Source organism: Candida parapsilosis, contig 006372 (assembly GCF_000182765.1).
Source record: "Candida parapsilosis strain CDC317 annotated contig 006372".
Taxonomy (NCBI): Eukaryota; Fungi; Ascomycota; class Pichiomycetes; order Serinales; family Debaryomycetaceae; genus Lodderomyces; species Lodderomyces parapsilosis.
The window spans coordinates 55,821-68,598 of NW_023503283.1; the positions used below are offsets into that span (position 1 = coordinate 55,821).

General features: G+C 40.2%; 6 protein-coding genes across 6 annotated transcripts; 1 reads left to right on the forward strand and 5 right to left on the reverse strand. All coding sequences in view use genetic code 12, as the record gives it.

The window, feature by feature from the left end:
• Positions 1-430: 430 nt before the first annotated feature.
• RGT1 (Rgt1p) lies at positions 431-2,974 on the forward strand (the record flags this gene model as incomplete). The annotated part of the gene is made up of 1 exon (XM_036810889.1): positions 431-2,974. One exon carries the CDS (start codon positions 431-433, stop codon positions 2,972-2,974), a length of 2,544 nt encoding a protein of 847 aa, XP_036667381.1.
• Positions 2,975-3,053: 79 nt separating this feature from the next.
• On the reverse strand, positions 3,054-4,949 carry EMP70 (Emp70p; the record flags this gene model as incomplete). The annotated part of the gene is made up of 1 exon (XM_036810891.1): positions 3,054-4,949. The coding sequence occupies one exon, from the start codon at positions 4,947-4,949 to the stop codon at positions 3,054-3,056; it is 1,896 nt and encodes a 631-aa protein (XP_036667382.1).
• A 185-nt stretch (positions 4,950-5,134) lies between these two features.
• On the reverse strand, positions 5,135-6,331 carry UME7 (DNA-binding transcriptional regulator; the record flags this gene model as incomplete). The annotated part of the gene is made up of 1 exon (XM_036810892.1): positions 5,135-6,331. One exon carries the CDS (start codon positions 6,329-6,331, stop codon positions 5,135-5,137), a length of 1,197 nt encoding a protein of 398 aa, XP_036667383.1.
• A 305-nt stretch (positions 6,332-6,636) lies between these two features.
• Positions 6,637-8,049, reverse strand: CPAR2_400220 (beclin 1; the record flags this gene model as incomplete). Its single annotated transcript, XM_036810893.1, has 1 exon — positions 6,637-8,049. One exon carries the CDS (start codon positions 8,047-8,049, stop codon positions 6,637-6,639), a length of 1,413 nt encoding a protein of 470 aa, XP_036667384.1.
• A 129-nt stretch (positions 8,050-8,178) lies between these two features.
• CPAR2_400230 (uncharacterized protein) lies at positions 8,179-9,552 on the reverse strand (the record flags this gene model as incomplete). The annotated part of the gene is made up of 1 exon (XM_036810894.1): positions 8,179-9,552. The coding sequence occupies one exon, from the start codon at positions 9,550-9,552 to the stop codon at positions 8,179-8,181; it is 1,374 nt and encodes a 457-aa protein (XP_036667385.1).
• A 499-nt stretch (positions 9,553-10,051) lies between these two features.
• On the reverse strand, positions 10,052-11,104 carry CPAR2_400240 (uncharacterized protein; the record flags this gene model as incomplete). Its single annotated transcript, XM_036810895.1, has 1 exon — positions 10,052-11,104. One exon carries the CDS (start codon positions 11,102-11,104, stop codon positions 10,052-10,054), a length of 1,053 nt encoding a protein of 350 aa, XP_036667386.1.
• Between the last annotated feature and the right edge of the window lie 1,674 nt (positions 11,105-12,778).

Genomic DNA, 12,778 nt, shown 5'->3' on the forward strand with positions numbered 1-12,778 from the left:
ATATATGGCTATATACGTATTTACATATGCTGTATACATCCAGCTCTATTGACTAATAATTTTTCCCCAAAGTCTCTTTAGTTTTGTCTTGCGTAATCTTGTTGTTATCTTGGTGTCTTATTTTGTTCCGATATTCAACGGGCGGTTTTTTCCACTTTTCACGAAAAACGCTTACACAAACACAATACGCAAAAACACATAATTAACATAGACTGACAGTGACGATTCTTTTTTATTTTTTTTTTCTTCCCTATTCAATTTTTCCATTCTAAACATCACTTCTTTTTTTTTTTTCACCCCATTTTTCTACTTATTCCCAACTTGTGGAGACTAACACCTGTGATTGTTTGGTCTAAGAGCTATAACGTGCTAGTTACAATAACTCATTCCAGCTTTTATTTTCCAGAAGGTTGCTTATGACAGGATGATCATGACTTCGACTCCTCCAACCAAACAAATTCCTTCCATTAAGGATATATTTCCAAATAGCCAGCCAAAGACTTCAAACCCACCAGCTCAGGAACAAGAAAGGCCGGCGCTGATGGCGTCCACACAAGCTCAAGACCATGCTTCTATCAATCAACACAACAAAGACACACAAGCGCCTCAGGCACGTGCGGAGTCATTTTTGGCATCGAAACAACAACAGTCACAACAGCCGCTGGCGCACTTTGCATCACCAGATGCAACTACTTCAAGATCCTCCACTGATCCTCCTCGCAAGAGATCTAAAATATCCCGTGCGTGTGATGCTTGTCGAAGGAAAAAGATAAAATGTAACGCTGAATATTCAACAACATTGAATAAAGTGACTCAAATTTGTAACAATTGTCAAAAAAATGGCGATGAATGCACGTTTTCAAGAACTCCATTGAAAAGGGGGCCATCTAAGGGGTATCTGAAAGAGTATGAGGAGCGGGAAGAAGAAGCAACAAGTGGGTACCACTCTAGAGCCAACCTGAATGGAAACGTAGCTCAGCCGCAACCCATCACTACTTTCAATTCGAATATGGACTACAAGTCTTCACAGATACAACCACAGCCACAACAAGTGCCTCAACAACAACAGTTTCCTCAGAATAGTTTACCTTTCCCTCAAATACGACCAAACTCCCAACAAATGTCCAACATCAAACTTCCTCCCATTATCGGCTACAACCAAAATGCCGCATCACCAGCTATACATAAAGTAATATCAGCAAACTTCAATGAGTCAAACCCATCAAGCCCTCCAGTACAACCAAATTCTACCAATACTCAAGCACAATTGAGTAACAATAACAATAACAACACCACCACCAACACCACTAGCAACAGCAACAACAACAGTCCACCCATCCAAGGACCATTTTGGAAAGTGCCCTATGAAATGCCCCGAGCTTCGGGACCTCATCGGTCTTCCATTAGTAGTGTGTCAAGTATCGGAGGAGGTGGTGGTGTGGGTGGGCCTGGTCGCAGAAGGTCCTCAATAGACTCGATATCGTCGACATCAACAACAAATACAAAGTTGCCACTACTTAGACACTCAAACAATAGCGAGTTTCTCAGTGATTCCGAATCGGAGGATTTCTACTCTGTGAGATCCTCATCATCACATCGCCCACCAATTATGCGCAACAATTCGCAATCGATTTCCCCTAGGAACTCCGTCACATCGTTATCGAGTCTTAGCGGGAGAGTCAATAAATCCATGATTTTACAAGGTGCTCCCATATCACCAATGACTTTGTCAAAAGCTGGAACTCCATACAATGGTTTTGCAGCTCAGGAACTTGCAAGATCACAACTGCAATTGCAAGCTGCACCGCCACCCCCGCCAGTAGCGCCCCCGGGAGGGTTCAACCAAATGCAAACTTCTCCCATGGATTTGCTAAAAGCAGACTTGAGTGTATATGATCAACACTTTGCAGCAGCTTATCCTGTGATTCCAGTGGATACTGAGAAATTAGTGCAAATGATACAAGTAGCAGGACTGGAAGCACCTACCGAGAATCTTGTTGAGTGTTTCCACATAGCTATCAATGACCTTGTCAATTTCAAAACCGTTGCTGAATACACCACAATTTCAATGTTTTTCAAGTTGCAACAGTTGTATCAACAATCTGGAGTCAACAAGATTTCGACGTTTTTGTATGCCCAAACGTTGGTTGTTCTTAATTACAGCTTATTGTTAAAGGGAGCTCATTACTCATTGGGAGTTGCCTCTGCCGCTGCGTTTTTAAATGACTTGAATGCTGTGGACCGTGTGTTTGATGAGAAACCGAGTGAACAACAATTTGACTTGTGGCTTGCCAAGTTGTATCTCACCTTGGATATCGTTGATACCGTTGCCAGTTTGAAGGCGGGAGTGCAAAAGAATGTTGCCAAGGGAAACTTGCCCCTCTTTGTGAACAGAAACAGGTCGAGTTTGGAAGATATAGTGTACCAGATTTACACCCTCTCTACTGGTCTATTTGATTTACGAAGTCAACTCGTCACCTCAACAATCAAAGATACAAGCAAGGTCGATACCAAGGATGAGTTTCTCACCCACTTTGCCAACTTGCTTTACCAAAAATATGAACTTTACCAAATTGTCAATAATCAATCAGAGAAATTATTACAAACTTTGGAAGCATTAACCACAACTATTCTAAACTTTGCCAACTACCTCAGCACAACAACAATGTCCAACAAACAAGTGTTGAACCCATGCTTGAACTTGTCTGTAGATCAATTATTCCACACCATCAAGTTAGTCAAGATGATTGCCGACAACACTTCTGATGATGCTGCCAAACTCAATAGCAACTTGTCAATCTCGTACAATTTGTTGAACCTCAACTTGACGAACTTGCAACTCAATGAACAAACGGTTCGACAAATTAAACGCAAGATTGCTGAAACACCACTTGATTTCTCCGCAAAGACAGAGCCCCATGCTGACTGGATCAACTATGTAATCCCTATGATCAAAACTGATCTAATGAGGTGAGAAAAAGAAAATGAAAATATACACGAACTTTATGACTGTTTTGTTTCCTATTTTGTAATTGTACACTCTCTTCTAGACACTAATCAATCTTGATTTGACCATAAATCTTTCTAACAAAAAATAAGCTGCTGATGAATCCAACACTTGCACAACAAAGAAACACCAATAAGGAAATGACAACCGAGTATCCCGTATACAACACAAACGAAGTCAACCCAGCTAATTTTTCACCACCAGTGAGAAAGATAGAATGGATAAACACATAAATGGCACATCCACCTCCAATAAATATGGATCTCCATTGCCATTTGTAGTTTTCTGAACATAAAGTGTAATACACCATTAGAACCGTAATTAAACTTGTAGTCATAATCATCAAAAGGAAACAAAAGAACAAAAATCCAAACATGTAAAAAATCTTGTTAAACCATAAAGATGAATAGATAAAGTACATCTCAACTGCAATTGAACCAAAGGGAAAGATACCGCTAATGAGTGTGACTGGAATCAATTTCAAATACCATGGTTGTGGGGGAATTTGTCTTGGGATCAAGTTGGTTCTCACCGGCACATCCAATTTCGGTCTTTTTACTGCAAGAATTGATCCCACAACTGACAAGGGGATAGAAATAACAAACCAAATAACAACAATAGCAACCATTGTACCCACAGGTATAGCACCCGAAGAATCAACTGAGATCAAAAAGAAATTGAGAAATACAAACACGGCAAACAAAACACCAGGCACAAGCACGGGTGTAAGTACCAAGTTCAATTTCCAATTCTCGCCGCCAAGGAAATGGTACAAGTAACCAGACACATATGCCGACACAAAACTACTCAAAATGTAAAGTATGAATGAAAAAGTCGACAATGCTCCTCTGTTTGATGGTGATAATAACCCAAATAATGCGAAAAAAATTGTCACAAATACCATAAAGAAAATCTGGGCACCACTTCCAACAAGCACCGACAACAAGAGTCTTTGTGGTGGTGGTCTAAAAACATCACCATGTATTAACTTCCATCCACTCTCATCAGTAATGTCATCATCCAAATTGACTTCATTGTACTTGACAATATCGTTTTTCAAAGTTCTAATCAAAATATTAGCAATAACAATACCCAAAATTAAAACAATTAATGAAAAATTGATCAACGAGAACCATTGGATCTTGGGGTCGTACACGTGCAAGTATTGATCCCATCTTGTTGCCCAGGCTATATCACTCTTTTCAAATTTGACTGAGTATGTAAACAACACTGGTGTATCTGCTTCCTTGTCCAAATGAACTGGTTTCAAATCGGTGGAGCACAACGTTTCTGACGCTGAGTCCTCTGGTAATGCAGATCTATCCAATGACAGAGGCGTAGCAGTAATTCCCACAACTCGGTAATTCTTGCCATCACCCTTCTCATGATACTTGATAATCAAGTCAAAGTGGTTAAACAACACTGCCTTGTTGTCAGTATCAATAGCACCAATATCGAATCCAGTACCATAAAACTGTGAATGAGTTCTCAAGTCTTCAATAATTCTCGCAACTGGTAATCCATCAACAAGCCAATTGTAACTATATCCAGCTCTAATGTTTCTGTTGACAAATACGGAATCTGATTTGGGATAAGTTGAAGTACACAATTTTTTACATTGAACCTCCTTCAACATTTCAATTTGAAAGGGGGAATTGAAAATACGATCTCCGAAAATAATTGATCCCAATGACTCCAGTTGTTTGACAGGACCTCCCTCTGGCTGACAAAAATGGAATTTTGGATAGTAGTAGTCATAGGAATACACATATGTTGAAGTGGAACCTTTGCTTAACGATCCATGATGTAACGCTGGTGTTAAATGATTCACAAGCAAAGGTATCAGTTGCCCTTCTTTGTAGTCAGTAGGCGCAACACCTGGCAAGTAAAACGCATTACCCAAGCTGAAAAGCGCTAGCGCAAGTAATAGAATATTTAGCATTGATGAAAAAGTTTTATGATCCTTCGACAATGATTTCAGGAACAGGTTGTACAATGTTTTTTGTTTTTTTTTTATTGACGTTCTCTCTGATGAAAATATTTTCACTAACTAAGCCATGAAAAATTAATACACAATACAACAAACTATACATACTTTAGATTAGCAACAACCTTACTGCAAAGCTACTACCCTTGACGAGGTTTGCGCTTCTTCACCTTATCTGTAAGATGTCTAATCTCAATCAATTTTTCAGCATGTAACTTGTGATCCGACATATACTTGGGGCGAATCAGGGAATAGTCGCACGGCAAATTTAATCGCTGGCAGTGACCACACTTTGGTTGTTCTTCATTGCATCCTTTATGACGAATTCTGCATGTCCAACAACCATTCTTGGACCTTTCGACGATTCTTCTCTTCCTTTTGAGCCCATCACGTCCATATTCTCCCCGTTTCTTGGATGTTGTAGGTTCCTCAGAGGGTTTGTATTCCTCGTCAGAGACGTAGTGTCTAGCTCGTTTGGCTGACCTTTTATCAGTTTTTTTTCTCTCAAAAGACTTCCTCCCGCCAGCAGGATCTTTCTTTGTCCGATGGAATTGCTTTGCTTGGTCTCGTTTTCTTGATGCATCAATAACCACCACCTTTGATGTCGTAACATGGGGCAATTTCCTGGCGTGACTAGACTTTTTCAAAGTTGTACTTTGTGACTCAATATCTGCCTCAACTCTACCAGGTAATTTAATGGTGACAATGTATTGATCATACGGCTTTGTTTTATGCCTCTTTTCTTTCCCAGCAACTTTCTCTGGGACACAATTCTTTTCGAGCAATTGAAATTCTGATACACCACGCCCGGGGGAAACGCTAACTTCCTTCTTGTCCTTCTTTGGGGAAACCGGATTCATAATCAGTTCAATACTCATTACCGATGATACATTGCTTTTTCTCCCTGTTGTTTGCGATATATTACCTGGGTCTCGATTTGCTGGACACGGAGTAACTCCATAATGACACTCCTGTTTCATCCTTAATTTGATACATGAGTTTCGAAATATGGGACTGTCGGTGAATGAACCAGAGCCATAAATGTGCTTAAACACTTCGTTAGACTTGGCAAGATCATCTGGCAAAGCACATACTACGGGTGGGCTTCTCTTTATGTTGGACCTCAAAAGAAGGGGAGAGCTGCAAATCAAATTATTGTTTGGAGTTGTCAAAGCTTGAGCTGTTTTTGCCTCTGGCAATATTCTCGGAATCATCTCCTCGTTGATGATCCTGACATTTGAGTTTTTTAAAATGCAATGATTGTACTCATCCAATGGCGGACAGTTGATTCTGGTTGGTGTGTTGTCAATGCCAAGCGATCCAGACTCGAACTCCATTGATGAATTCTCAGATTCATAATGCTTTCGTGCGGGGCTGGTGCCTCGAACATGACTCTCTAACAAGTAGCTCCTCGACTTGATCATTGGTTGTAGTCAAGAGATGGAGGAAGGGGTGGTTTGAAGCATTTTTGGTTGTCAAAATGATGAAAGTTTTGCAACCAAATTTGGTCAACGGTGCACGCCTCTTTTTTTTTAGTGTTTACGTCATTTTTTGATAATCGCGTCATCATTGGAAGGGGGATAGAGTGATGTCAGCACGTGGAAGATAGATATGTGACGCCATCGGATGCACTAATATCATGTCAATTTGTGTTGGCGCTTATAAATGTCAAAACCCAATTCAAACAAGTTAACAAATTTTTACAACTTTGGGTCCATTCAGAGTTGGCAGTGACGCGAATACTCTTTCCACCAATTGTATCTTTGTAAATCTTGTACGGCAATTCAAGCTCCGAGTCAATTCTTTTTAGTTGCATTTCTATTAATGCAACAACCTCCAATAAAGCAATCATTGCAACGTCCATTTTGTTGAAATTGAACAACCTCCCCAATGTGAATTCATCTGATGAGTATAGGTTGAGGATCTTCTTATGTCGTGTGCCATCTTCAGAATCAGTAAACTTGACTATATGTGATTGCGACCCCATGGGAACCAATTTGTAATTCTTTAACCGAAGATCAAGGCGTTTCGTTATCAATGTGAGTAATAGGACAATTTGTCCCAAAGCGGCATTCACTTCAGGCAACACAATTTTGTAGCCTATGCGAAACCCATTTATTTTGCCATACTTGTCATCAATTTTAATATCAAACATCAACTTGTAGATGTTGGAGTTACGGAGGTTATCAATATGGTTCAAATGAATATTGTATGACGCTTTGAGCTGATCTAGTTTAGTTTGCCTATCGCCAAGATCAAGTTGAAGTTCGTTTCGAAGTTTGAGAATGTCGTTAATTTGATTGTTGTTTATTGATGATAATTCTTCTTTATTCTTTCGCAACTGGGTTTCCAAATCACTTCGTGTAGCCTCGAGGGATTTCAACTCGCTGAGTCGCTCATGTTCAAGTTTAATCAAACTTCGAAATTCATTCAACAGTGGTTCAATGTCATCTTCTAGATGCCCCTTGAGCTCACCATTTTCGTACAAGTTCAACTTTTGATCTTGCATCTTTAACTTCTTGAGAAATGACAAATATTGATCTTTTTCCTTTTGCGATTGGTCAAATTTAAGTTGATAGTTTTCGAGTAGCAAGTTGGCGCAATCCTCACTGAGAGGGTGCTCAATATCCTGGGTGTTTGATAAAATGTTAAATATGTTTCCCAACACCTTGATACGACTGGAGAGTCTAAGCTCAAACTCTTCTTCATCAGCGTGGTCATTGTGCTGCTCGACCTCTTCCTCCTCAATCACTAGATACGAGTTTATATCACTAGAGTCTGACAAATGAAAATTCGTCTCGTCTTCGCTATCTTCATCTTCGCTGTCAAGATAACTCTTGTAATGAATTGGCTTGTCTTGTTTCGGAAGCCGATTATAAAGTTCCATCTTTTCGGCGGATATGTAATCCTCTGGGTTCAAATCATTCAATTGGTCATTCTTATTCTGCTTTGCATTGATTAGTGAATTGAGTTGAGACCGGTTGAGCCGTTTCAAACTGTCATCGAGTTTAACCGGAGTTTCACAATCACCGCAGATGTATTGGTCGTTGCCCATAGTGCACGGTGATCAAAGAGGAAAAAGAGAAAAAAAGTTGGTAACTCCAAATTCTTTCTCGATTGAGTCGTTTCGCTTCCGGCTGCGATAAGAGAAAAACAGTTCTACTACAAGTCCTACCCTGACCATTCACACTCTTTTTAAATTAAATCCTCCATACATGTATCTTGCAATAAAGCTCACACAAGCACCAACAAATGCACAGCAAGTTAAAAAATAAACCAAATGATCAAAACTGGCATGAGAGCCAGTGGCAATTGCACTACCAATAGGCAACCCAACTAGGTCACCAAATGACAATACGAAATATGCAGTGCCCAAACCTTTACCAACATCAGCAGTCTTGACTATAGAAGCCACCAAACTTGCCGAGAGGCTAAGCACCGAACCACTGGAAAAGCCAAAACAACCAGCAAATACATACAACGCAGTTAAGTAATGTCCAAAAGGAACCCAAATTATGCAAAACACAACCAACGAGAAGCAATTGATTAAACAAAAGACATTAAAACGACCGAGCCACTTGTCAGCAACAACACTAGGGATAATACGTCCTGGGATACTAAACGAATTGAAAACAACCACCAATAAATAAGTGTCACTATCTTGGTATCCTCGATTGCTCGCATAAAGCGGGAGTTCGACAATTGAGATTAAAAAGGCCAATCCATTGAAAAGTAAGCAAGCAACGATTATTCCAAATAATGGGTTTTTGTAAACGATCTTGAAGTCGATGGAGTTGAACACCTCTTTAAATACACCTCCATCACCAACTTCACTAAACTCTTCTTTTCTATCGGTAACCATTACCCAGCCAACAACTAAAAGAAACAATGATAAAAATGCCCCTACACGAATTGACCATCCAAACCCAATTTTAGGGAAAAGCGATCTAAAAATTAAGGGGAAAATCACCCCTCCCACACCCCCTCCGCTATATGAAATCCCCAATGCGATTGCTCTCTTTGTGCAATACCAGTGGCTGATGACACCAATAAATGGACCGAATGTGAACGCAGCACCTATCCCTGCAAGAAACCCATAGGCCAAAATGAAATGCCAAACATGATGGCAAAAACTGGTGGCAAGTAGTCCCAAAAACATGGCAATTCCGCCACCCATAATGGGGATCTTGCACCCATATTTGTCAAACACTGGTCCCGATACTAGTAACGCCCCAAATGCAAAGAAACTGTATAGGGAAAATATCCAGCTAATGGCAGTTTGTGCTTCATCTTTGAGGGTATTCTCTGTCACATACGATTGAATCACCCCCGCCGCATTGACAAATCCAAGGGCCCCAGTTAGACCCAAGAATGAGCCAATTACTGTCATCACCGCCTTTATATGAAATCCGGATGGGAAATTTGCTGGATCATCAAGTAGATGAAGCCCATTGATTGTCGATTTTATAGACTCGTTTGATATGACTGGTGTTGCTGCCGTATCAAAATCATCTCGTTCAGTAATCCCTTTCTCTTGTCGTGGTGGGCTTCTTGACATTTAGTTGTGGGGTTAACCACCCAGTGACCACCAAAGTTGGAAATCTATCATCCTCTTTATAGTCCCTGGCCAATTCCGCTTTTTAGATCAGCTGGAGGCGGCACAAACCTTTAGATAAAATGAGGACCACAATGCTCGCGGGTATAAATTGCGGGGGTAAGATATTTTGTCGAATATTTCTTTGGATCACGTGAACACATAGATAAGCAGTACTGTGAATGCGGGATTGAAATGCCGCGATGATTCTGCAAAGTAAAAGTGGCTAATTAAGATCATCTTGTCTAGAACCAGATTTAGCAAGTGATGGATGTGCCTGCGGTGATTCGGTAAACGAAAGAGCCAAGAAATTTAGCATAACGTCGGCGATGCTGTATGCGCAGTTGCTTGACATGATCTCGAAAGTGGTACAACAATCTCTACGACATGATATCTATGATTAAACTCGATAAAACAAACTATAAAAACATTGTGTAGAAAACAATCATCTAATCTTCTTAGTTCATCTTGCAACCGTGTAAGCCTGTTGTGGTGCTGAAGTGTATCCTACTCCTTCCTGTCTACTATAAGCAGCATTTGCAGGTATTTCATTTCCTTGGGCCATTGGTTGATACTGTTGCTGTGCCAATTGTTGATTTTGCATGATTGGAGAGTTGACAAATGTCGGTTGATCATCAATCATAGATGATTGATTCCTGGCATGATTGTGTAAATCGTCTTCCCAATTTGCCCCCACCAGTTGCTTTTCATAATCGTATTGGTTTGTTTGATACAATTCTGGGTGTTTTGATCTAAATTTCCTAATTGCACTGGGGACCATATCAATTGACCACAACACCAAAAGGAAGCCATACCAGAAACAAATACACCATTCAAACTTGGCCGATAAGGAGTCATCGCCATGCTTCATGTAATAACCGAAACATGCCGCGAACACAATTGCCACTACCAACCACACAATTTTTGAAACAAAACTTAGGAAATACAAATTGGATAACCTACCATTGCCGAAAATTACCGTTTCATGAACAGGATCGAGCAAGCTTGGACGAGTTCCAAATATAAAACTAACACCAAAATCACAACAGCAAGAAAAGAATATAAATGCGATGAATATACCAACCATGGTGAGATGGACAGAATGGAAATTTTTTGTGTTGAATATGGAGACAAACAAGATACCCAACTGCCCAATGATGGCTAATATGATACTGGCAATTGCTAATCGTGGTTGATGATAGCTAATGTATGGTTGAATTCGGTTGGTTTTTCTTAAAAACATCCCCGCTATTAATGTACCGACAAAGAATATGGCTTGGAACCCGGCACAACTAATGAAAAGTGGTTGTAAGTTGGTGGCCCCAATATCAGACAAGTATACTGGACTCTGGTATTCTCCGTTCATGAATGAGTAAATGGGATGTCCTTGTACTCCCCAACATATGAGCATCGCAATCAACATGCCCCACCAAACAATCAATGCTACGATTGGGATTAGGTAGTAGTGTATCACTTGGAATCTGACTCTCGGTCTCTTCGTTTTGATCTCCGACATGGGTGTGCAGGTGTGTATCGTAGGGGGTCTAGTGTAGGGGTCTAGTATAGAGGGGGGGGGGGGGTCTAGAGTAGGGTATTCTCTTTACGGGTTTTCGACTTTTTTGATGTATTTTAAACTTTTCCATTGCATTTTTGACACAAAATCTAGAACAAAAGAGCGAGAAGAGCAAATGACAGCAATTGGAACGAGGTTGTTAATTAAACAATAGGGTACATCACAACTTTTCGAGGCTTTTACATATTTGGGAGTGCATTACAAGGCCACCTGACCACTTTCAAGCTAATCTACCAGCGCAGTCCACCTCAACGTTTCCTTCTTCAGAGTACCGTTTGTCACTTTGTTTGTGGCAGTGCAAATGCGCAAAAAAAAAGTAAAAGCAATCAAAAGTCGGGAGAGATCACGCGAGTGTTTAAGGGTTAACCGGGTTGATGTTGAGAATGCAGGTGTATCCAGCCAGAATCATGATTAACATAGTGCTATCTTACATGGTGCATATCGTTATGTCGATCATACTTTCTTTGACATTAGAGCAAGGCTCAGATAGAAAACACAGCCAGCCATTATGAAACTGAAACGCGCGGACTTATTTTCATCCGCGTTTCGGCAATAAAAAAAAAATTTAGCAAGAGCGAGAATTCCGTGTAATTTGTGCAACTGAATCAGATTTTTGAAAATCGTGTTTGTTTTCATTATTTAGAACCTGAGGAGGCTGAATGTATGGAAACGGGAGCATCTGTGGCTTATATTATCCAATTGAGTTCATTGTATTCTTGAGACACGTAATAAGGCAAGTCAAAAGTTGTGTCTATTGCTTTTCGTATGGAGTATAGCCAGCGTAGCTGTTAGCGTTAATCGATTGACAACAAGAGCGTATTTTAAAGAATAACTTTGCAGTGTGTAAAATGTAACCAAACATGTGGTAAACCCATTTTTTTAGTGAAGTTTGGTGCAAAAATTTTGTAAAAGGTTATGAAGAGTTGCAAAAAGAAAAACTAACTACATTGTTGCTGGTGGTTAAACTCCGAATCCATAAGTTATCCCAAGGTAGATCTTGTAACTTCTCCTGCCTGAGTCAACGTAAAATGCTTCGCAACTCATGGCGAAACACATATTTTCGAAAAAAAGGTTGCAAATCCGAGGCAAAATAATGTCTGGAAATATGAGTAAACACGACATTGAAGTATTCATGACAAAGAGAAAACGGAGTACTCTCTTGTAACAGATATGGTGCGGGCTCCCACTAGTAGTGTAGCAACGCCTTTTAGAGTCTAGTCTTCCTTTTCTTTAGTGCTTATTGAGTAATTCCCTCAAACGTAAACTACATGCGAGTTTTAGTGCCAGCGTCACACGCACGACTCAAGAATAACCCCTGCACAAGAGGCACAAGAGGTTTTACACCAATTTTCGGCCAATTAAAACTTTGGTGCCGTCACTGTTGCATTAGCATTAGTACAAAAGATTTTACTCACATTGTCGTGCTACGACAATAGAGACAGCTTTTGTATCAAGGAATGTTTGTGACACGAATCAGTTTTACTCGTACATGGTTCTGCATAAAGGAACCGGTGGTAGTGTGACTTGCCCAGAAAGTTATACGTCACGCACCAAAAAATGGAGGCGATGAGATTACAGAAATTGGGCTACCTCGCCTACCAAAGACTAGAGAGAAGG